This window comes from Centroberyx affinis, unplaced genomic scaffold (assembly GCF_046629955.1).
Source record: "Centroberyx affinis isolate AG114_WGS23_722 - 3 ecotype Tasmania unplaced genomic scaffold, CSIRO-AGI_Caff_v1 ptg001103l_1, whole genome shotgun sequence".
NCBI classification, from domain to species: domain Eukaryota; kingdom Metazoa; phylum Chordata; class Actinopteri; order Beryciformes; family Berycidae; genus Centroberyx; species Centroberyx affinis.
In genome coordinates, this window is record NW_027279646.1 from 426,441 (window position 1) to 453,156 (window position 26,716).

General features: G+C 38.2%; 1 protein-coding gene across 1 annotated transcript in view; it reads right to left on the reverse strand.

Annotated features, from left to right (window-relative positions):
* Positions 1-26,716, reverse strand: part of st18 (ST18 C2H2C-type zinc finger transcription factor) — a 41,096-nt gene that overhangs the window by 13,988 nt on the left and 392 nt on the right. The window contains exons 2-6 of the mRNA XM_071523672.1: positions 25,898-26,057; positions 7,244-7,359; positions 4,412-4,463; positions 3,523-3,553; positions 2,982-3,169 (exon numbers count right to left, since the gene is read on the reverse strand). Of these exons, the coding sequence (XP_071379773.1) occupies positions 2,982-3,169; positions 3,523-3,553; positions 4,412-4,463; positions 7,244-7,359; positions 25,898-26,057 (547 nt within the window). The remainder of the gene's footprint in view (positions 1-2,981; positions 3,170-3,522; positions 3,554-4,411; positions 4,464-7,243; positions 7,360-25,897; positions 26,058-26,716) is intronic.

Below are 26,716 nucleotides of genomic sequence, written 5' to 3' on the forward strand. Positions count from 1 at the left end.
CTGAAAATTCCCATGTCTTTTTTTCCTATTGACCTCTGAGATGGGGGACTGAGAATCTCACTATAGTATCTGCAAAGTAAGAGTTTATGTGGGTTTTGCTCATTCAGCTTCAAGACAGTAGACAATACTCTATTATTTCAGGGTAAAAAAAAAACCGAAAAATTCTTAAAAACCCAATATGGACCATTTAAATGCAAGATGCTGCAGGAGAGGCTTGGCAGACAAGTTAGGAGGACTTTAAAGCTCTGCAATCATTTTCCAACACTTCTTGTCATATATCTTTTTTTTTTTTTTTTTTTAGAACAAAGGCTCTTTTCCACATTGGAAATAAACTTTTTTTCTTCCAGAATGATGGCTTCTGATGAAACTACAATATATAGCTCATTACTTGTGCTGTTTTTTAAAGTCTTTTGGCCCAGCTCTAGTGAGATAGAGGCAAGGTCTATATGAACTACGTACTATAATTATTCCAAATTGCTAAAAAAGAAAAAAAAATCTTTTCATCATAAATTTTACACTCATTTGGTATAATCTCTTTGCTCCAACTTATTTTGCTGAGTGCTCTCAATAATTTAATTTGCATTGACCTTTAGCCTTCTATTTTTCAGTGGAAATCCAGAAATCCTACGAGCCACAAGACTGTGTGAAGCATCATGCATGGAAAGTCTGATCACTGGATCAGACAAAGAGGGAGTTTTATCCCTCAAAATGCATCTGAAACGACACTTTATTAACGCCACTGATTATATTAAGTCATGGTCAATGATTAACAATGGAAAGCTATCATCTGGATTGATTCGACAAAATCTCTCTTGATCCTCCAAAACCATCCAAACTTATGCTCTATTAAGGCTCTTTGGACTATAAGGGTTTTTAGCTTTAGTAGACTATACTGTAGGTCTATCCTCTTAAGTGGCTGCACGTCACAGACAAAACCAAAAGTGGGATTCAATAGGTTGAGAAGATAGACAGAGATAGATTTTGAGAATCAGATCACACACTGCTGAGGATGATACAGATACAGGCATTATCAGAGTAGTTATTAATGGGCACAGCACGAAAAATTTAATCTGCACCAAAAGAGATTTAAAATCTGTGACATAAATTGTGTGCCACTGATAAAATAGCATACTGTCTTTGGAAATATATGGCTTTGTTGCCTATTGTGCGTAATGGAATTTGACATCTGCTTTATTTAGCCTGGTTTCATAAGCATTTTGATTTGACAACACTACTACGTTCAACGGGAATTTATTAACAAACTAAAATGTGTTAGTATCAATTCCCTGCTGGGCAACATTTTTTATTTGAACAGAGAAGACAAACCCTGTTCACTGAAAAATTGAAGTCAGTTACACTTAGTTACATTTACCAGGCAGGCAACAAGGACTTGTTTTTCATCCAGATGGATTCCCAGGCCTGACACAGCCACATACAGTCACAGACATACACATGCAAGTGCAAGCACACAGACGCATACACACACATGCATACACAGACACACACACACACACACACACAGAAGTGAAGTGAAAAAAAGGAAAAAGACGGAGGAAAAAAACTTGGATCCCTCCGGTGGTTTGTGTGTTGGAACAGGTGAACAGTTTGTACTCCAGAATAGCCATTACCGGCACTCTGCAGCAGGGCTGGAGTTGGCTGGAGTTGAACGCAGTGTGGCTCGACCAAACGAGAGGCTTATTTTTCTCTCTTTTTGTTAAAATGCAGATATGACCAGCCTCCCACTGCAAAATTCTTAGTGCTTCCAATCCACTTTTCCCATCATCCTGTTTCTACAGAAAATACCCCCCAAATCTGACAGTGATGGCAAAATATGTTCTGACAATGTTTTATCAATATCCATGTGTCCATTTGACACTCTTCAGACATTGCAACTTGATATTATAAATACATGCAATTTTTCATTTTGACAGTATTTTGTTTTAAGGCTAGTTCATTGAATATCAGGTTCAAATAAAGAAAGATATAGTCAATCAATTTTGGCTGATAAAAGCAAAAGAAAAAGTATATAGAATGTAAAAAAAAAAAAAAACAACAACAAAGGAAAAACTGATGGGGCACAGTGAATTACTAGGATAATTGTAATGTAATATGAACCCAGGAAACAAATAAATTCCATTTCCAATGAATCCACACAATTCAGTGAGCTACTCTCCTGGTCCATTTAACTACACACATGTGTACTATAATGAGCTGTAGACATTATGCCTAATTATGTATTAGACTGTGTTAGAGGGCCTAACAAAAGCTTTTGAAAGGGACAATTACGTTTGTTGCTTAGTTACATCGTTAAAAATATACCAAATCAGTGCAGATTATAGTGGGTGAGAATGCACATGTAAACCACGGGTATTGTTGCCAAAATGCACAAAATTCAATTCATTAGAAAAAAAAAACATGTTTGCCCGTGAAAAAGACAGTAGTTTAAGTGAAAATAAACAATTTTCAACTGTTGTTGATGAAATGTTCCTGTGTCTGAGTAAAACCCTACTAGTAGGAAAATAGTGGAACATCAGGCAAAGGCAATGTCTTCCTCACCCGCAACTCATTTGCTTCTCACAATGTGCAACTTCAATAAAAATCTATTTAAGAAAATGGAATAACTTTAATTTAAATCGAAGTGAGCCGGTGCACTCACCCATTCAGTTTTTCATTCTATGGATTCAATGGATTTGGAATGGCTATTCAAAAAAGACAGATGAGGGGTCTGAAATCTGGCCTCATCAAAAGGGGGTAAAGCCATGCCAAAAATATCATGGCAGATCAGCTGTCAAAACTTCAATTTGCGGACGTGAGACACAACTAATGTGGACCCAGCAGTGTAGTCTTTCACTTCCAGTGCACAATGACTGCGGCTGCTGGCTGATGGCAGAGGGAGGGAAATATGAATGCAACAGATGGGATTTTAAAATTCAGCGTCAATTGTTCATCAAAACAGACAAAACAACAGGACATCTGTTTACCTGCTGGAGTGTCAATGTTCCTCAGCTCTTCTTTGTCCTGTGGCGGTGCCAGGTCCTCGCTCTCCTCTTCACATGCCTCGCTGGGGCTGTAGTGGCGGGGCTTCATCAGCAGGGACTTTCTCTTGTTGACGGGGGCACCCTGCACCCCTTCCTGGGCACTCCTCTTCCTAGCCATGGACCCATATGGACTGCAGGGAGGAGGAGAATGGACAAAAAGCACAGTGGGGTCAACAGAGGCCTCAGTGGTTCGTCTGGCTCACAGTTGGCTCATTTGAAAGTTCCAACTATCAAAATGTGAGGGCTTGAAGCAAAAACTAGAGTGCTGATTACTAAAACTGTGAAAAAGTCAATGATGTATTTAAAAACAGAGGAGATATGAACAGATCCATCCATTCACTTACATTATGAGGATAAAAGCCTCTTATTTTATCATATCTGTGGTCAGGAAAGTATTTTCTTTTCATTTTTGTTAGTATTTTCTGATGAAATTCGAAGTGATTCATTCTGTGTTCATTTTCACAAAGACGTCATTAACTTTTACCTGGGAGTCTCAGTGATGCAGTCAGCCAGCACTGTAAATAAAGACCAAGAAAAGACAGGTAAATAGTCATGTTTGCATTTCCACTACTGTGGGTGACTCAGGCACTGCATCTGTCAACAGAGACATACTCTTGATCAAAGGTCCAGGCTCTATTCTACAAAGTACTCTACATGTTTATTTTACGGATAATATTGAACAAAATGTTTTTTGGGGGATTTACCGCCTCTGCTAAAATTGTTTTATTATTATATTATTGTTTTATCCACCTTTAACAGAAGACTTTATTCTCTTTTACAAAGCCATCAGATGTAATCAGTGTAAGGATGGAGAAGTGGTTTCTTCATTGATCTGAAAAGCTTTAAATTCAATCTGCTTATTCTCTGGGAGACCAACAGTAGCTCATCCTCTGACAGCGTTGACAACATGATCTAAAAGGGTAAATCAATTTTCCCAGAGACCCATGCAAATCTCATTCACAAGTTCCACCCTACTCCCATGAAGCACGACCAATAATAACACTTCCATGAATTTCCCAGCCATAGTAATAGCTCCAGCGTGAGCAGGCAGGCCTCACAGGCCCTGAACACTTGCATAATGACATATCCAGTCTAGAGGTTTTCAATCACACAATATATACACACTCCTTAACTAATTTGAGCCAATGTTCCAATTTAATGAAGTTATTCCCCTCTGAATAATGAAATGGCAGTGCAGTGCTCTTCAAACTGGTAAGATAATATATAAAACTGACAGTTACAAAGTTGGATTGTTGAACTGATACCCCTAACCCATAGTGATAAGTGGATGGAATGTGTGTATGTGTGTGTGTGTGTGTGTGTGTGTGTGTGTGGTTAAAAAGCAAGCTAAAAGTGAAAGCTGCTGTACTCACCTGTGCTACTGTTACATGTTTGCAGAGTTTGCTCCTCGCCCTCAGAATCCATCTGTAAATAAAGGATGCAGAGTACACGTCACAGAATAATTGATTTTTTCGGATTTTTTTTTTCATTTTATTTTAATTACCAGGATTTGGAAATGCCCTAAACACGCTAGATTATTAGTGATTTTGTCAAAAATGTGGAACCACCCAGAGCCAGAGAGTGTTATTATATCAATGCGTTTGCACGAGAACATTACGAAACGCTACCAAAATCCAATAATATGCAAACGCATGTGATGTTAGAACAAAAAAAAACAAAACAAAAAACAAAACAAAAACAAACTTCCAAAGGTGAGAAAAAATGTACTGATACAAAATAATGACATTAAAGTGCAGACAGCACCTCACAGTATGTGTTTAGACAAAAATAGTTGCTAAAATCCATCCACTCTCCCTGGCTGTTGCTTGTGGATCCCAAATAAAACCTATTAAACATAATTATTCCAGGCTGATGGTGGTGTATAGTGGTCACAGGCCAGTGAAATCTGTGAGTCATAGGATATGCTGTTACTTTTCCCTGGTAATGGGAAACATGACTCCTCTCTCTCGTTTGCTGTTGTGATTGAAGGCACTGACCTGTCATACATTTATAATAGGGGAGCAGGTGTGGCAGTGATGGACCTTAATTTCCTTTAATAAACCTTTTATGTGCCACACTCTTAATGCCACGCCGGGCCCTCAGAGGTCCTGCTCATAATAGGTTCATTACTTTTGATTACTAGAGCCTATTGAGACAAACAACTCCCAAACACTATAGATTACATTCTGTAAAAACTAATGTACCTCATTAGTTTGTAACACTTTTCCACACAGACATGCTTCAACATTTTGCATGGGTTGGTATAAATTTGCTGTTCTCGAGAAAAAAAAAAAAAAAAAAAGCTAAAATTTGCTCTTACATGCTACAACCTGAGATTATAACACAGAAATTAATCAGAATTCAAATGATGTTGTCGGTGTACTTATCTAAATATCACCACTGACTCACTGTACATTACCCATGGGTTATAGAAGCACTCCTCATTATGTAAATCCACTTGATTTAAAAACACTGTCAAGTATTTTATCATAAAAGTTTTTTTTTTCACTTACTACACCGGACTAATCAATGTTTTACGTATTACTCTAGATTAATTATGGTTAATATGTTTTTAATGACAACAGAACCGCTAAAATTCATTTAAAAAGATAAACCCTAATGCTATACGAATCAATATAGCCTTTAAAATGTGAAATGGGTGCAAATCATCTATTTAGAGTCTGTCCTATGCCTGTCCAACCAATGAAACAGATATCAAAACCCAGAATTTTTATGGTTTTGAAGGTGGTTAGGGTGCATGTTTAACTAATGTTCCCTGATATTTTGACCTGGAGCTGCTGTATATCCAATTTCACATATCTGACAAGCAAAATAAAACCTTTCTTATGTAAACACTGCGTCTCTGCTTTTAAGGGGCGTAGCACATGCACTTTTGACATCGTGACGACAAAAGCTATTGAAGGCTCTTGACAAACCAAAAGCTACGTCTAATTTCTAAAACAAGGAATCACAAGTAATGGGACAATAAGAAAAGCCTGAATAGATGCTTGTGGTGTAATAAAAGGTACTCTTGACATGGCAACATGGAGAGCTTGTATGACGCTGAGTGTTTACAAAAGCAGAACAAATAGATACATTCAGGGTCGAATGGGAGCTTTTATTTGATATTCGCTCCACAATCTGGCTGAGAACTTTGTATACTGTGCCTTTTTCTTGACACTAAACAACACATGGATCAATGTATCATACATTTTTCAGTGTATGGTGATAGATTAATGAAATTCAGGATTTGGTCATACATATAAAGCAGTGGAAATAAAAAATGGGTAACACTTTACTTTACAATGGCCATATTCCAGTGTATTAACCTTTGTATTAACCTATTGAAAAGTAAGTAACAATACTCTCTACTACACAATCTATTTCCAAGGGTGTAGCAACAAAAGTACAAAGTATTCAAACATAATATAATAAAATAAGAATGGACAAAGGAGCTCCATCATTTGAAGTGTTGTTCAGTGATGTTACAAGGTTTTCCCTGTTTTCTTTACTGAAATAATGTCATGTTGTGTCTTACTGAGTGCTATGGCAATATGTGTTTCCACAGTATTTTGTTTCATGAGCTATCTTGGTGTGTTTTCTCTGTATTCAAATTGTGTGTAGCTGCCAGCTAGTTGCCTAAAACTATTAGTAAGGAAACAATGGGGGACGTTGGAACATCACTTTCCCAGATTAATTACGAAACATTAATACACTGGAAAAAGGCCACTGTAAAGTACACTGTTACAGAAAATTCTTGCTATTCCATCTAAAGGCTTTGTAATGAGTAGATGCAGAGAAAATATAGTAATCTAAACTTTTTATTAGGGTGACAAGGTCTCAGAATCAGAGACTACCTTCTGCGAGTTAAAAATTCAACCCAGAGAAGACTACCTGACAACTAAAGGCAATCATCACTTTAGAAACAGCAGACTCAGCAATATGATTTCCAGAGTGTATTATCCAGCAGCCACCCACAGCTCTGCATAAGTAAAAGCAATCTCAGTTTGTGATCACCATGGTCAAAAGAGCATCGACACTCCACCACTAAACATGCTACTTATCCAAAACACTGTTACACAATAATTTATCTCTTAGATAGACTATTTTTTTTTAGCATCAATGTTATTTTGGTCCAGAGTAATGGGAAGATATTACCACTTAATATTTAGAAAGCCAACCCTCATTTGTTTGAGGATATTTACCTTTGATTGTAGTTTTCCGAGCACTCTGTAGGAAAAGCTGCCAGATCCACTCTGTCCACCTTGGTTGATGCGTTCACAATTCTTTGCTCTCAGGAGGTGATCATGTAATTCATTCTCTGTAATAAAATCACATCAGACACATAAATATATCTATATAAATTACTGGTGTGGCGTGAATAAAACTGTATCTTACAATTTACTTTTTTACCCATGAACAATAATACATGTCAGGTTATGGCAAATCAATTGTATCTCCCCAAAGCTTCTTTTTAAAGTTTTTTTTTTTTTTTTTTTTTTATCAGAAGAGACATGCGAACATGCAGTCAGAAAAAGGTGGAGAGAACATTTTAATACCTCACAAGGAATAAGAAACACGATGCAAATTGATTGCTTGACAGAGATCAAATTGCTTGCTTCTAATTAATACAAAACATCCAAGAGGGAAAACAAGGATGAACACAATGAGTACATTAAGCCTCTTCACTTCACAGATCTTATTACGGAATTATTTATTCCTGTTAGCTTTGAGAAAAAAAAAAAAAAGAAAAAAAAAACGGAAAAAAAAACACACACATCTTCTTAATTATAGCTCACAGAGCATTTCCCCCAGAAAACAAAACTAGGGGAGGGGGGGAGGTGGGGCTCAGTGTCATTAGCATAAGAAAAAAGACTCACTACTATTTGAGCTGGTTCGTCATCTGCTGAATCATATTTATGCACCCCCACCCCCCACCCCACCCCAGCCCAACACAAATAATGCATCTCAGAGGACTGTTTTCCTGTGTATAGGGCAGATTTCTCAGGGGGAATGGAGGCAGCCTGATGCTAAGGGTCCATGTGATTTTCTATGTGTTAATCTGGCTGCTAGCTGTCCTTGAGCCCAGCCCATTCCCCCTAACCCCATCTGCTAGCGTTCCCACCACAGAGGAGAGAATGGGCTGTGACTGGGGGAGAGAGAGAGAGACCTTCCTAGTCCAACAATCATGAATAACCATCGCCTCACACCATTATCAGAAGGCTGGATCCAAGTTGAGATGGTGGAGAGGATACTGAAACATTTGCGAAATACCCCTAAGACGCTGCTGCTATTACTATTACCACACAACTGCTCACACATTTTGTTGCAGTTGATGCTATTATTATTATTATTATTATTATTTAATTTTTTTTACAATGCCTTATTAATACCGCACAGCTGCTGTGGATATTCATCACTGACCTTGAGTCTTTGTGCCCCCTTGTTCCCAGCTTATCCATGCACTTGGGACACTCTCATGTAATTAACACAGACATTATTGTGATAGAGTAAAACTCCATGGTGCTATACTGATACTTCATCTTGAAACCAATAAAGCGGTGCCAGTGCAGCAAAGTAAGATTCTGGAGACCATAAAATTAATTACATTATTTACATTTCCTTTAGATAGGGGTACAGGCGAGATGATAGAGGCAAATGAGATTACACAAAATAAGATTTCAAAATGTCAGTACCGCACACTCACCCAACCAACTGTTATGATTAGATTACTCTTTTAATATAATTACTGTCTAAGGCTGTGTGTGGAAACAATGCATACATAAAAACAGGAGCTGTGTCTTAACTGATCCCCATCCTTTTCTCCATGAGCCTTTTTCTCTTAACCTTTCTTCAGCAGTATCATTTTGAATTATGGGGAACGGATGGGCGCTCTGTGCAAGGTCACTGTCTGGTGTGTATTCACCCCCCCTGCTTGTTTTTGTTTCCTCTTCCAGAGGCATACTGAGTGAAGGGTTAAAACTGGAATGGATTTAATTATGGAATGAATGGAATTATAATGCGCCTGCAGCAAGTTTTCCTCCTTATTTATTAAAGCAGCTGATGGGCCAGGTTTGATGAGCCACTTCTGGCATAATTGAGTCATCACACAAAGAGGGTTCCTCGCATTCAGAGTGGTTTTATCAGCAGCAAACAGACCTGATTACTGGCAATTACACTCTGATCTAGGGGAAGGAGAAAAAAAGGGTAAATGTGCGGGGTAACTTCTGTGTTTATAGTTTACCCCGGGAATAATTTTCACATTAATTTTACATGCTAAGTGTTTTCTGTTTATGCATAATAAAGAGCAAACGGCAAGAGATAGCACAATTTACTTTCATATTTCCTTGTAATGAATGTCTGAGGATATGGCGAACTGATCACGATTTATATGTAACATAGGAGAGGTGTGAGGTTTGTTATCATCCACTGTGCTTGGAATCAGCAAAAAACATAAAAGTGTGTCCAGCTGAAACAAAAGGTGAGCTAGCTGTAATATACTTGCTGGAAAAGTGCTCACACCTAGTCTGTGGAAGCAAGTGAAATTCTATACAGAAAAAACACAAAATTGCTTTTGACACTTTTCATTGAGATGCAAATTGATTCATGGTGAGTAAATTAAACTGCTCAGAGATTAAAATCAACTTCTGCTCACAAAGTATTTAGATAAACAACTTTTTCATTATTTTTTTTCTATTTGCGAGGTGACGGGGGAGCCATCAGACGCCCTCTGCCTAAAAAGCTAGCAGCTGGACATTAGAATAACAGCTAAGATAGGTTTTAGGAGGGGGAGGGGAAAGAGAAGGGCTCTATGATTTCCAATTCATATCAAAGCTTGGCCTAAAATGTTGTGGTAATTATTATTTTATTTTAGGATGATTGATTATTGGTGAACCTATATAAGAAGATTTCATATTTTCAATAGTCCTATCAACAGTCCTAGATAAATTTACTACCGTTGAATGCTTTAAATATTAGCCAGGGTTTATTTAATATTATTATAGAAAAGACCACAGAAAAACAGTAAGATCACGTTAGCTACAATTAACCTTTATATGTATTATGTTATATGTGTCCTTTATATATAAGGGAGCACATCAGGAGGAAAATATAAATCGGAATGAAAATTAATTTTCCAGCAGTTTGCAAGCATTCCACCTTCTTATGGAGCTTCTGGATTCATAGAGACACAGTCAAAATCTTGAAGTCAACTGCGATTTCAGATATAACAGCCTCACAGCTACCCTGACGGCCAAGCAAAGTGTTTGTGCCTTTTGCCAAAGAGTACTTTTATAGAGGAGCGTATTGGCATCTTATCACTTCTCCAAGACAGAGATGCTTCAATAAAAGAACACAGCTCACAGAATTCTTAACAGACAATTAGGAGCCTGGCTAGCCACTATCGCTTCAATGATTTGTTATGATGGCATAACTACAGGGGAAACTTGTTATTGGACGGAGTTAGCAAGGCTCCCATAAAAGAGTCAGATGGTGACACCTTTGCCGAGGTGATTTATGAATCTTGTAATCGCTTTCCAAAGTCATCCCAAAGCCTTCCCTCTAAATTGAGTTCATCTGGAGCCGGACCACACAGAGGCACCAAGTCCAGATTGTTTCTTCTGACATCAAAGAGCCAATTTCTGTTTTTGACCAAATTTCTGGTGCTTTTAGTTCCCTTATCGTATGAAAGGGGACTAGATGATATGCTATTTTATTTGTGAATTTCAATCCAATTAAGAACACCAAAATATTGAGGCAAATAAAATCAGTATCTTCTTGCACTACTCTATGCATCAATAGCATAATAAATGAAACAGCAGACAATTTATCCATTGGCTTGTCTCCAGTCTGCCAAACCACTCTCAGGTTAGTTTGAATCTTTGAATTTTGTCATGAACATGGTTTTTCAAACCTGACTAATTTGGGGACAGGTGTTTGGGGAGAAAGAAGTTCCAGCCCTGGTGTCTGTCATCTCTACAGAGTAATCCTGCCCATTGTTCCTGCCCAAGGAGGCCCTTTCATGGAGAAGGTTGCATGAATGCTACCAGGTGGTCGGCAATTTGGAGAAACGTAGTAACCGTTCAAGCTAATCCCCCGTCACAAAAGGCAGGTCTCCAGCGCTCCGGGGCTCTCCAGGGCGAAGGGAAAAGTTTACCTCGAACACACAGTGTCTGAAAGGAGTCAGGGACTCTAGCAGTGATTCCTAATCAGATTGCGCTGAAGTGAACAGCTCGCATGGCAGCTGTAGTTTTCCCAGGGTTAATTACCTTTCACTGCTCTCTCTAAATGAGTCAGCTGTTCCTGTCATTAAACAACTCCACTCTATCTCTGCTCCTCTGTCCTCCACACACATGTGCACGCGCGGGCATACACACACACACCTTTGCTTGTTTCTCCCCATATTTAAAAAAGCATTAAGTATGGTCACAAAAACTAAAGACCAGTAGAATATAAATAATTAGGATAGCATAGCCACTTTGATCATTTTACTAATGATGAAGAGCAGTCAATGGCTGTTGAAATAGAGGTCATTGTCCTTTTCTTTATGCTACAAACATCGATTCATGTTTATGCAGATGGGAGGCAGTATTCCCAGTCCTACTCTCCTACCCTGTTAAAGGAAAATAATACCAATCTGTCAAGGTCTTATTCGAGCGAGCCCCTTTCTTACTAATTGAGTATATATAGGAAGCAAATGATCCAAATAAACTCAAACATACACATCTATGTTCACAGACACACACGCACGCACACAAACAAACAAGCGCACACGCACACACACATACACATATACACACGCGCACTCACACATGTACGTGCGCATACACACACACACACACACACACATTTACACCCACACACACAAAAACGTGCACATACACACACACAGAGTTCAGCTCTGATATAGTTGTGCTGTCATCAATTCTGAAAAATCTGTCTGCTTACTGAGCTCAGTGGCTCAGGATGTTGGGGGAGTTTTAAGTGATTTTTGCCACTGTGTGGTAAAATCCCTTGGCCACCTGGATTACAAACTCTAGTCCTTTAACTCATGCCAGTATAAATCCGTGTTAACTCGGATTTACCTCTGGCATATGAATTCTCAATCTGCGTAAGCTTTGTTTGGAATGAGTTGAACATAAGTATTTCATGCGGTAAAGATGCCCAATGGTGAATTCCTATTTCACTGAAATATACACTGGAAAATACTTAAGAACTGTTATAAATCAGTTATCAGCATAACTAGAGCAGCCTTAAGCAGTGTCCTATTACACTAAAGAGGTAAGGCCCATAACCCCCGTTCACAACCAGGTGGAAGTGTGCAATACTGCGCTGTGAAATCCATGTAACCATGGCGATGGATATAAACTCAGAGCTGTACGCTGTGGTCAAGAGTGTAATCAGATTCCTTATAGCAAGATTTTGCTTTGCGTATTGTCAGACAAACATTATTTGCTCAGTTGTTCAAACACATGCCCTGGTCTGATACCAAAGCGATCATGATAAAATAAAATATGGCATGAGCAGCCTGGAGGATCTAAATTAAGCATTATCCAATATCCATACAATCTCTCACACTCGCACACACACACACTTGCACACACACACACACACACACACACACACGCACACACACACACGCACGCACACACACACACACACACACACACACACATACACACGTACACACACTGGGATAGCAGAGTTAAGCCAGACTATTTTGTACTTAAAAGGTTAGCAGGGCTGTTTTGTGAGTTTGATCCATGCTTGCCAAATCAGCAGATGGTCCATGAATATGATTATATGCATCAATAAAAGGAGTAATCTTTAACAAAATGTAAATTTGACTTAAGTCCAGGGTTTAATATACACGATGGACTTTAACCCACTTTCCAGTCTGACAGTAGAGTATGATAAGCTAATGCACTTACAATTATGTATTACAGCGATCATTACTGATGTTCAGTAGCACTAGTATTCTGTATGTTCACAGAGGCAGAATCAGAGGAAAGGTACAGATATCTGTGCTCAAAATGTGCATGTTTGTGTATAGCAACAGAATCTATTCACATGTGAGTGACTATCTAAATAGTAAAGTAATAGATACAAATGCCAGCCACACAATATGAGTCGTACATGCTGTAGTTTCTTAACTGGATATTCAGCAAGAGCCTCTCTCGTCTTGTCTTACTTTATTCAAATTTTCAATACTTTTCAGATAAGTCCTTGAACAGCCCAGAGTCAAGTTTTACCGAAGGATCAACAATTAACTACTTTTCAGAAACATGCAATATTAACAAATACACAAACAAAAAACCTTTTAACATTCTGAATCCCAAACTGACTGTAGAACCAATTGGCAGCTCTGCTACAGCGAACTAACATAAAGTTCAAGTACAAGCCAAGAAAGTGGTTAAGAGAAAGAAATGGAGAAAAGAGTGTTAGCAGCAAGTTACAAGTTACTAGTCAAAATAAAAAAACAACAACAATGTAATGGTCTTATTCTCTGTCACATTAGACGGCATCTCAGCTAGTGACAGCTTCCTAAGAAACAGGAGCAACCCCTTCAATGAATCTACTTATCTGTTAAAGAGCAATTTACTCTGAGGCTCACAGCACAGCACATCCTGAAACAGACACAGACTCACTTGTTCACAGTCTCCTACATCTAAACGCAGCCGTGTTAACATCTCCGACAGGGCAGAATTTTTAGCTTGACTTACCATGCCCCTTTTAGCCTTTGTTTTGCATTTCATAGTGACATCAGGGAGGAGACGGAGTAGAAGGAGACCGAGGTGGGGTCTAGGGTAGTCCAGAGTCTCGCTGCTGCTGGAGTGTGTGTGCAGGGACACTGTGATATTCACCCGAACCGCTAAGCTTTTTTTGTAGCCTTTGTGTCATTCACTTACCAACCAATCTCATTAGCTGCTGGGCTACAATGGGCTGAATTATTTTCTGTGTAAATACACCACATGGTGACCCTCAAGGTAAGACCTCTGAAGGTCTTTTTAATCACATAAAAGATGGATTCTCCCCCCAAAAAATCAATGATTAAAGGAAAGAACAGATTGCCCCTAAAAAAGAATTGAATTCAATAAAACTGTCTTTTAGACTATATTCAGTTGAGAAGTGAGGTTGATATTTCTTAGGATGTAACGTGAAGAAAGTGTTTTGTTGTAATTAACAACATGGTCATATATATGTGTGTGTGTGTAGCCTTGACTTACAGTGATGATACCTTGATTGTATACGTAATAATGCATGTCAAATAATGATATGTATATGAATTGGTAATAAGAGGATGGATAGATGGATGGATGGATGGATGAATGGATGGATGCTCAGTTCAGAACTGCTCATACTCAGCCATTTCTTTTAAATTTTAAGGGAATCTGGAGATAAATTATGTGACAATAGCCAATCAACAGACATAAAAGACTACATGTTTCAAAATTATATACAGATTCAATTTTTGCACCATTTCCCTGATGCTGTGTTTCTAGAGCAGAACTATGATTCCATGTAAAATGAATTATTGTAAGTACTTGAAGTCATGACAGCTGTCTATAAGCATCAGGGACATGTCTATTGGCCAACTTGACCCTTGTTAGAAAACAAAACAAATACAAAAAGAGAATACTGCAGCCTGGGACTGCCGAGCCGGGTCACTGGAGATTTTCCAGACAAACGCAGCACAGGGGAGGGGAGGGGAGGGGAGGAAGAATAAAAAGGACAGGCTCAGAATCTCATTTTAACAGACCGCACACAATCTGGGCTCCCACAGAACTATCTCTGCCTGACCGCTTTCTATTTATCCCTTATCAGTGTTTACCAACCGCTAGTTTTCTTTCATTCACACTGTGAGGCAGTTCTCTTACTATCAGTCAACAGCTGACACCGTGGAACAGCCTCAAAGGCAAGAGGAAGGGATCAAAACTAAACCAAAGCTGTTTAAACAATACAACAGAGGAAATAAATTCATAAATCCTAATTCTTCCCAACCCACAAGGGTACAAGCAGATCCTTTATAGTTAGGCCAACAAACAAAACCACAGCCAATGAGGTACATTACAATCAAGGTAAATTCAGAAATATATTTAGAAAAAAAAAAAAAAAGCGGAAATAAATTCCATGTAATATTAATTGGGAACATTTCATAGTCCTGCCCTGTCAAGCAAATATAACTATTCACTAAAAGGGATTTTCGGTTGTAATTTATTATCTTTTTAGAGAAATCCCACCTGATTCATCCTTGTTCACATTTTTAGATTTAGACAACATAGTGTTAAGTTAAATATTTTGTCTGACATAAGACACAATCCTGATATTTTTATGATTTCAAAAATTCTGTATTTATCACTAAGTGCCCAGTTTATCTCTATTGATATGGGTCAAATAGTCAAAGAGTCTGGTTAGGACTAGACAACCAACCACAGAAATTCATTAAAATTAGAATGTAGGCCTAGATAATTGATATTGTAAGGATTACTGTTATCATTATATAAAATTCTATATAGATTTTTTTTTATATTATTATATTATATATATTACATTATGGGTTTCAAAATCATATATTATTTTTATGGTGATATATTGCAGCTAATTGTTGAAACCGTATCCACATGGATTATACAAAGACCTAATTTTCAACAATATCATGCACAGTATGGAGAGACAGTTTAAAAAAAAATCCAAATTATATTATTGAGACCTAACATAAATCCATGTACAAAGAAAAGATTAAAAAAAAGTTTCAAGGTATTGTTGTTCACACTGTTGCTGTACATTTGCAGTAGCACAACTCATTCCCATTCGCACACAAAACAGCACTGTTTTTCTGAAATACTGTTCAAAAGTTAAGTAATTAATTACATTTATCCTTTCACCAGCTGCTCAACAGCAGATGGATCATTTCTGAAACCTTGTTGAATTAAATCCACATAATTCATTTTCCTGGATTAACTAAGTGAAGTTTGAGTAGGGGGGAAAAACAGGTAACACAATGCGTATTAGATAGACATGTATGCTGAGCTTTTTCATGCGATTTGTGGTTTCCAATGTGTGCATCCGACGGCAACTTTCATCCATATTTGACTTGTAATTAAACTGAGCTATTGCAAAGCAAAAGGTACCAAAACCTTGAATAACTGAATTTTTGTGTCTTTGTGAGATAAATGGAAATAGAGGGAAATAAAATTTTTCCATCCAGCAAGTTTCTGTGTGTGTTCGAACTAAGCGAGTAAGTTTGTGATACCAGTTGTGTTCATGACAACACGGTCTAAGTTAGTGGGCAGCAGGTACCATGGACAGTTCCTGTTGGCAGCCTGGCGTGGAGGCAAACAGAGGCAACATTAGTGTGTTGTGTAGCAACTAACATCCCTTTGCTTGGAAAAGGAAGGGGGGGGGATGAATCTAAGTGGGCAGAGAGGAATAATGCCTCTTACTTATCACTGCCTCACCATACATCCCTGTCAAAGCTACTGCTGCTTTTGTATTTAAAACAAAAGTCTAAACAAAAGTGTTAGACGTTATTCCCTCTGCTCTTCATGTGTCATCATCTCTAAATAACTTATCAAACTTTTCAAAGGATTATCGTCAAGTGATACTATTGCATGATGTTGTGTTTTCATATGCATTTTATTGCTCTTTCAGAAATGTCTTGTTTGTTGGGAGATGAGAGCTGACTGAAATAAGCTGATGGAGTTATGATTAAATGGAGGCTAAAAAGCAGAGTGTCAACTGACATTTTTTTTTACCACTGAAAATTGGTAATGTCTGAAAATCTCCAAATCTCTGAAAATGTTTTAACCCCCATGATCACAGAGTATAATGTTTCTGAAAGGCATGGCGACAGATATGAATGCCAAATATAACAGTTCATATTAGTTTACGAAAATATTTTAGAGCTATAGACTATATTGTTTAGTTACACTTGTTCAACGAACCAAAAGCGCAAAAACATGAACAGTAAAAACGCAACAAATCTCAAAAGACATTAAAGTTGGGCTTCTTTTAGCAGTAATATCATGAATTGTGCCTTAAAGTGAGTTCATCTCCTAACCTATAGGCCTAAACACCTGAATGCATTCATGAACTGCTCTCATTTAAAATCAAAGCAATTCTAGTTTTGCTTAATAGCAAATCCCCTTAAAGTTGATTCTTAGCCACAAGTGTGTGCTGCAAGTTTTTGGTAAATGATGAACTTTTCTAACCAGCATCTTTCCAACTAAATCAATAGTTGCTCTGGAGACCGTTGAGTGCTTTGGCTCCTCAGAATTTGTTCAAAGGTAAGATTTGATGTGTAACAGAAAAGCTCACTTCTGGACTACTTTACTATCATACTACATTCGGCATTTGCATATAGTTTTCAAACTTTACCAGTGTTACAATGCAAATTACAGAAAGCCAGAAAAGGATGCAATAAAATACTTCAGTGACTATTCAAATATGTTGTTGGAATACAGAGTCAAAGTTTAAGTGCATTAGGCTCAGTGGTCCTGTATGTACAGCTGTCACTGTCAAAGCCACCCACAACCTGACAATGCTTTGTCTCCACACACAATACAAGCATGTGTTCTTCTAAGACAAGCTTATACTCCACACAAATGCTGTGAATTTAATCTAGGTAGACAGTATCTCATGCTATCTGGATGATCAAAAATAGGTCATGCCTCTCAAAAAACAGTTTGAGCCATTTAATCTCCTCTCAAACTGTCTGAAACCTGGACAGAATCTGCATTTGTTTTCCAGCAATGTTTTTTTTTTTTAAGAACACTGACGTATATCACGCAAACAATGTTCATCCGTAAAATATTTTCTAGATATACTCACATACATTCTGACATAGTGCAAAAGAATTGCCAGTGTAATTTTATTTCAGATACTCATGTAAAAATCCACATTATGTTAAACTCAGTAGCTGAGTAAATCAAAGTAGTGAACAAGCACATTAACTTTGCAACACTGGTACATTTCAGCTCTTGTTTTGGATTTTCATATGACAGCATCAGACAGCATGAGCTAAAAGGCTTGTCTTTCACACATCCGATCCTAGTATCAGTGACAATAAACACTGACCAAATTGACAATATATTAAATAAAAAGAACTTTGACACAAACCTAGTTCTGTGATCCAAAAAGTTTGATTTTCCCCCAGTCTCTTGATAGCTGAGCTGGTGCTGTGGCTTTGAAAGGTAGTCCCCAGGAATATGACATACTGTGCCTTTGACAGCCTCGAGATAAGCACCTGCGTTCGGGTCCCTTTTTACGTCACACCTCCCCATTCACAGCCCTTCAACATGATGCACATTTGCACATCAACAGCCACCAACCCCCCTCCTCGTTCTACTCCCACATCCGCAAAACACACAAACAGGCACACAAGAAGGCAGATGCATGCACTAGCTTCTACTCATGCGCGCGTACACTCGCACAGACACATGCACAGACGGACACAGACACCACAGATTCATGTGCGCTTACGCTCAATCACACACAGGCACAGATACATACGCAGGCAGTCAAACACACACACACACACACACACACACACACTTGCACTTACACACACAGGTGATTTATTTCTTTTTTCTTTATCAAGCCTTATTCCTTTATCAGTCCTTATTCTATGTGTTTAAAAAAACTTTCTCTTGCTTTGTCATAAGACTAGGGCATATGCCCTCCCAAGCTCCTCATACATCACTCATCATGCAAATGAGAGGGAATGTCACTCCTCAGCAGCAGATGGCCAGGGATGATAACAATGGCTCAACAGACCAGTTTCAATGTCTGCGACTTTATCGCTACGGCAACAACAACAAAAATAGATGATATGAAATCCTTGTCTGTTAATTCGATTTTACCCCTTTTGAATGTCAGTACCTGTCAGTCTGTTTCATTTCTCCTGGACCATTTGAATGTAAAAGCTTTTGTCCGAGATTTTCTGTCACAAGAAGTCTGGCTATCAGTAAAAGGCAGAGACCTGGAAATGATTTTTGGTGACTAAGGAAGGCTGCTGCCTAGCAGTTATTCAAGTAATTAGGTGTAATTCCTCCCTGTAGGCCATGTTAGCCTCCTGAGTTAGCTCATGCGTTCGACAGGCCTGGATAGAGAGAGAGAAGAATAAAAGAAGAAAGGGGCCCCGAGACATCACAAATGCAGCTTTCAAAAGCCCCAGCCAAAGTGATGTCACCCTGCGTCCTGCTGACTCCTGTTCATACAAGCCCCCATAGCAGAGAGTAAACAGTGGAAGCGTTTAGCAAACAGGGCCAGATTACAATGACAAAGGCAGCCACACTTCTGGGTGGAGCCTGGGGCGAGGGGGTGCAAGGGGGTGGGGTGGTGTGGCTCGGGATTTAAAATAAGTGATACCCATAAGGGGCCCCCTCAAGATCCAAAGCGTAGCCCTTCCCCAGCTGATGTTGGGGCCACCCAAACATGCTTATCTCTCGGTTATGTCCCCCAGTCTCCAGGGACTGACGTGTGAACACAATGTGTAATAATGTATTTTCAGTGCTTTTTTTTTGTGATTTGTGCATTTGGTTATGCAAGGCTGGGGACTTGAGGATGGAGAATATCATTACTTAAGGTTTGGCAGTTGATCATCACCTTGTTTAATGCCTCATTTGAAAGTCTAATTTGTAACTGTCTTCAAGAGCCAATTCATGGTACACTGTGAAAGAGACATACAATGAGACTAGACCTGCTCCATTTTCCCTTCACCATTTGTGCTTGATAATGGTCTGAAAATATGAAAGTAAAGAACAATCTATCTAGGCATCTTATCAAATAACGAAAACATGTTCTTTCTTCGCTGATGCAGACAAGCTCAGTGTAAAGACACAACAACAGGGCTTGTTCCAGCTGATTATTTCATGTCCTGAACTAGACAGCAGTATTGCAGGAGGAGGCCACTGCAGAAAACACAGACCCATCAAAAGGATCAACTCATGTAAAGCAATCTTGACAAATTGTGAGAGAGGAACATATTGAACACAGAGTAACACGGACTCTCGTTTCCCTTACACACTGCTGTACAAATGTGTAACATTTTCTTTTGGCCCTAACATCTGTGGAAATCTCTTAAAAAAAAAAAAAAAAAAAAAAAAAGGTCTCATTCACAGCCAACATAGTACATAAACTAGTGTTTTGTCAAGCTATTTCATCAACAGAAAATGTGGGCATAACTGGAGAGAGCTGATGGAGAAATGAAAGAGTGGGTTGGATAAAATTACATGTCAAACAAGGGTTCACATTTAAAAAGTCCTGCTCATATTTGTAGAAAGTGTTTGATTGCATTTAGAAAGGTATTACAATGGGTCACATCTGTGTGTCTAAAAGCTTTTTGCATTCTGCTGCAAATTATGTAAGCAAAGTGAAATGTCACAGCACCCCTTTGTTTTGAGCACTATACCTTCCTCCTGTGAAACCTACACAAATATGTTTAACTGGATTCTTCTAATGCACTGTAAGATCAAAATGTCACCAGTATAACTTCAACAAATCCGTCCCTCACTCACACCCCACCCCACAATTTCAACAAAGCAACATGAGTAATTTCATGTGGCAGCCACTGCACCCAAACAATAATGCATATTCACACTATGCCATTGAATATGATAGAAGTGTAAAAAAAAATCTATATTAAACTGTGGTAAATTTTAGCTAAAATGCTTTAAGATTGGTCTAACATGACACAAATGTCTCTTCTTGGTGGTAGTGCAACCCTATCCCCATGCCATTGTGCAACCACTTGATGCCTTGTTCATCACAGAAAGTCACATAAAAGGACTGAATTAAATTTTAAAAATCAATTTGCATATGCAAATACGAGTAACCAAACATAAGTACATGTTGTTGATATGGCTCCAGGATGTAGAACTATCTTTATGTTGATGTCAACAGACAGGGAATATTCCTTTGAAAATACAGTACATTTTTCATGGGGATCATTATCTACACTGCGTGTCACTGTGTCTCAGTTGAAAGAAATGATTAGATTACTTCCCAACAATCCCCTTTGGTGTGATTTGTGTGTGACCGTGGGCAACCTTACAATATGTTTATTCAGTGTCCTTTGAAGACACTTCAATAATATTTCACTGCTTTATGGACAAATATAGGATGTTCTCTATCTCTGCCTTGAATTGAATCTTTGGATCTACGGCCTTGGTTTTACTTGCAATGTCCAAAGTCACTAAATCCTCCAGTTATGGGTTATGAAACATTCGGACGGTATCCATAAAGTGATAAAACAAGTAACAAGCCAAATGACTGACCAACTAATTATGATAAGTTTACTAGATATGATAGATTGATTGTGGTGGAAAAATCACAATCAAGATTGTATGTTGTGGACATAAAACACGAAAGATCACTAGTGATTCCTAAGATTTGTATTTATGTGGTTGAATTTGTTACCGCATTCATATGTTGTTAAACAAGCATTTTCTGTCTAAACATAAACAAGCAATCACCTATGTAAAAGTTGGTCATATGAAAAAAATTACCTATTAATCAGCTTGTTAGGAGAACCTAAATACATTTGTCATTAGTGATCACTACTGGTTTTCTGCCCTCTAATGTGAGCATCTAATGGCTTACACTTTAGAAATCAATGCTTGGCTGGTCAGTCAAGGTCTGTCTTTTGTAGTTCACAGGCCTTGAACTCATTGTGTTGTGTCATTGAGAGGTTAGGTCTAGATCTGGGGTCTCTAGGGGTCTCTTCCCGTCTTTTCTACTCAGCCAGGCAGACAATGAAACAGACACGCCTACATATGGCTAGATAGGAGCTTGGATGGGTAGCCAAAAAACGAACACCTAAACAATGGTAACAGGTGTGTATAATGGCTTTGATAATGACCTTGGTGATTATAGTAGTATGTCTAGACACAAGTAACAGGAGGCATTTTGTCTGGACTCAGAACTCTCACTTCGTCTTCAGCAGCAGATTTCGACTGGTTAGTCATTAAACTAAAAAAGAATCTTACATTATTATGCACAGGAAACTGGCAAAATGTTTTACTGTGACACTTTTTAGTTGAAGCATCAGAAAAGTTAGGTCTGTCATCAGGAATGTGTGCTTTCCTCTAAGTATTTCTTGGGCAGTTTGCATGACAAGCCAAAATCATCATGACTATTCAGAGATATGCACTTGAAATAAAAAAAAAACAAAAAAAACTCCATTAATGCGGATGGCTTGCAATTTTTTTGATTGCGCCAGATACAGGAAGCTTGCTGACATGAAACAAAATGCAAATGCCCTTTGAGCAAAACAAAGAAATTGATTATGAAGTAAGTTTCTTCAGCACAAGTAGCTCGCTTTGAGTGATTAATGGGGGTGGGTCATTGATTTCCTTTTGTTTAGATCTTGGTTAACTTTCTGGAGACACAATTATAATTTGTTTCCTAACAATAAATCCAATCTAGCTTGAGCAAATTAAATTTCCCTATGGCCTCTTCTGAGTCATTTTACATTTGAAATGGATTGCTATCAAAAGGCATTGCATGTAAATGTCTGCTGTTTCTGTTTATATTTATTAAATTTCTGATTAGATATTGTTTTTCTCGAAATATTTGAAGGTGAGCACCTCATGAGACTGGAAAGGGCTGTTTACAGAGATCTGCATGACTTGTCAGCCATGGTGCCAAGGGTTAATCTTCAGCTGCTCACTTCAAAAGCTGCTCGTCACACACAAGAACATTTTTGATTAGCCATCTATCCATATGAAACATTATGTCTACAGGCCATATATTTATTATCTGAGAGCACACGACAAAATGTTGGGTATTTGTTGAATGAGCATATACTGTCTATTTTTCTGAACCTGACTAAAGGTTGTTGAAATGTTTCTGAGTTATCAGTACAATGCACTTTATATTTCTATACATATTTGCAAGTCAAATTGCAATGTTCAGACTACTTTATTGAAAGGCTTTTGCCATTTTCTTCAGCTTTATAACTTTGAAAACTTCCACAGATCCAGACATTTATACTTCCTGATTTCTCGCATCATCTCTCCAAGATAGTGATAATACGATTTCTGTGTTTTTCGCTGTTGAGAAACAAACTGGATTATGAACAGATCACTACATAAACAGCTTTCTAAAAGGAGGCAGCTATTTTAAAAGAGGCTGAAGAAATGCAAAGAGGGATTTAAATTTTAATTTGAATTTATTCCAGCAAGTGAAAGGTTCTTTTGAGAGGGGATTTCAGCAAAGATGATGGTATTTAAAAGTGATAAACAAGCATCTAAACCTCCAGTGGAAAAAAAACAGTCATTTTGCTTCTTTCTAGTGTAGGGGAGGAATTGGGCTTGCTATGGCCACATCCAAAAAATAAGAATAAGTAATAGTAGTAATTAAAATGTAAATAAGTACGATCCATGGAGATATTTCAACTGATTTCTCTCATAAATTGTGTAATTAACATTTTGTCTTGACACACCTTATGACTGGATGTATAGCTGTATGTCCTCAGGTGTAAATTCATGTTCTCTGTGTACCTGGCATAACTCAAAAATCTCTCACACCTATCACATGTAATTTAAATCTCATGTATCAACATTGGAGAGGAACGTCAGGCAAAGTTCAAAATTAAATGTCTAACAAATTAAACATTGTAATAATCAGATGCAGCTTGGGATAGTATCTGTAGATTCTAGTGATGCTGGGGAATTACTGGATGAGTGGTTCACTCTGGGCTTTGACAAAGATGATTAACAAGGCTGATATGCTGTCACCTGGTATAATTATAATATATGGATTATCATGATCTGACTTTTGGCTCTCTAATGTTTCTGTTCTCTTCTGGATGACCACTAAACTTAAGCAGAGAAACCTATGCCACACAAGAAAGACAAAGAGTTACATCATTTTGTTGAACAGTTAATCCGATCATGGGCAGTGTTTGTGCATTTGCTATCTTCGGAAAATGCCAGCAAAGGCGCTAAGTAAACCTATTTTACAAGACTCCCTCACAAGGATACAGTGCCAGTATCGGGATAAAATTTCACACAGCGGCATGGCTCAGTCACATAACCTAAGCAGGCTTAGGAAAATGGAACACTACAAAGTATTGCACTTTCTTCCTGTATGTCTGTTACAGCATAGAAAATGCTTGGATGACTGATTTGAGTTTCAGCATAACAGGGAAAGTGAACTGATAGCTGAATAGCATGTGGATACTGTTGTTAATGCTCTGAGTTGTTTAAAATGGTAGACTATGGAAGTGTGCACCTGGCATTCTGCAGGCTAGCCTGGCAACACTCCTCCCTTATAATTATAATGAACACACAGTAATTCAGGGTTGAGGCTGAAATACGAATGATGTCCTCTGAGACAGCTTGTTTTAATGGTTATGCAGAAGAGATCCTAGAAGTGCAGATGGCAGATGCAATGCCTTTGATGCTATTTACAGATTTTACACTACAAGGTATGGAAAGATCCATAGTGTGAGGCCATATTGCTCTTTCGTGGAACTGGATTTGACATTAGACTTGCACATGAACTTATGATGAAAGCTTAAGGTATATTTTAAAGTGTATTTACTGTAATGTTGGTAACCCCTCCTGTAAACTAGCAAGATAGTATAGTGGTAAAGAGAGACAATAGGTCCAGTAAGGACTGCATGGCCTGTTTGTTTCATCCAAATACCCCACTGTTCTTACTTTGTCCACATAGGGGTGCATTTGTTCTGAACTTGGGCCCTAATGTGTCTATTCATTTCAGAATGCTGGAAACCAGATTCATTATGTTGCAAAGACAAACATCTGTAACTGTAAGATTGTCCACATTATGCAGTGTACAGAAGAATATAGAAGGCTGTAAATTAAAAAAGGACCAATGCAAGTGAAAATCTTTTTTCTTTTTTTTTTTTGCAATTACAAATAGTAGGTTGAAAGCCATATCTCCATTTAGTGGAACATTTTCACTCTGTACTGTGCATATCTCCATATGTGTTCATGAACAGTCAACCAGCAAAACTGTCTCCCCCAGGTATCCATAGTGATGTTATTCATTTGCTTTTATTTTGAAAGCCAGATCTCACACTCATACCTCTAACGCATATAATGACTACAACAATGTGAACCTTGATTATTTTTTGTGTCCATGGTTGCAAATATTAACAGGCAAATGTACCTGTTTGTATATATTGATAAATATAGTCTAATGTCAGAAATTGAATGTTACTGAACCCAAAATTAACTATATGTCCTAAACAGCGAAAATATTCTACCAGAGTAAAAAATTCACTTTAAGTACAATATACTGAATATATCTCTATCCCTGGCACAGTCCCTAACCTACATAAAAGAACACAGAGCCTTTGAATCAGCGCAACATTGTGATACAAGAGCAGGTATTGAAACAACAAAAATGTTAACTCCAAGAAAAAGTTTTGCCGCATTAAAGTCACATAGGAGCCACATTAGCATGTGAAAAGAATAAACAGGAGCATTCTCAGTTACACACTCCACCTGGCTGCTAACCAATGTCCTTGTCAGAAGTCCACCCACCGCACTGGCTTACACTGAAAGACCTCCTGGGGACCGCAGTGACCATTCACTCGGTTCTCTCTTTTTCCCATGCACCTGTGACTGTTTTTGTGTTTGCTATTTTTTGCTTTGTCTTTTTCTGGCAACACTGTATCATTGGAGACACACTTTGCCTCAAAAGGAATTCTCCTGCCCAACAATGTGGTTTGTTTGTTCACCGGATATGGCAGGCCACAGAGTCAAATCGAAAAACAAGTCACCACAGTAATAATTAAAATTGCCACAAGAAAAATAAGCTGAGAGAGACAGGACTATGCATGGACTTGAAATAAGAAAATGAGGTACTTTTACCAACTGGTTTCTTGCCTAGTTGTGCGGCTTCACAGGTGCAGTTGGAAAGGCTCTCCTCCTTACTCTCCTCGGACGGCTCATCCGGCTTCTCCATGGTCCTGGACCTTAGAGAGCTGCTTTTCCATTTTCCAAAGGACTTTGCCACAATCGCTTTGTCCGCTCCTTTCATTGTTTTCTGTAAAACACATTTACAGCATGACTTCCCAGGTTTATCCCTCTTGTGAGCCATCTGCCCCCTTTTTTGGCTCTCAATAAACCTGGGCTCATCTTTCCCAAACCCAAAGTAAGAGAGAATTAGGGCATTGTGTGCATATGCATTCTCTTAAGCATTCCAGAAAATTTCCTGATTGCCCTGGCATCTTTTTTAGAGAGCGCTTGGACATTGTTTTTCTCCTGACATTTTGCAATCCTGTGTGGAGAGAATGGTACTGATTGAAACAGTATAAAACAATACTTTGCAAAGTACCCACACAGTAAACAGTAGATGGAAACTGAAAAAACAAACATGTTTTCACATTTAATCCAACTTAAAGGAAATAAAAATAGCACATTATGCCCTAATTGAGTGCTGTACAGTCCGCAAATACTATTACAAGGCCGATCAGGATTAGCAGTGGAACATACCTAGTTATCTATTTCTGAGTGCCAAGACTGCTAGCAGTGGGCAACTAAATTTCAAAAGCTGGCAAATCCAGTTGTCTCCTAAATACAGAAAGTACTTAAATCCAGAGCTAACAGAAGAAAAAGACGGATAAAGGGTGCTCTGCATATCACCGAAAAGCTTGTGCACTTTTCAGAATCACTGGCTAGGTTAAACAAATATGCTAAGTAGAG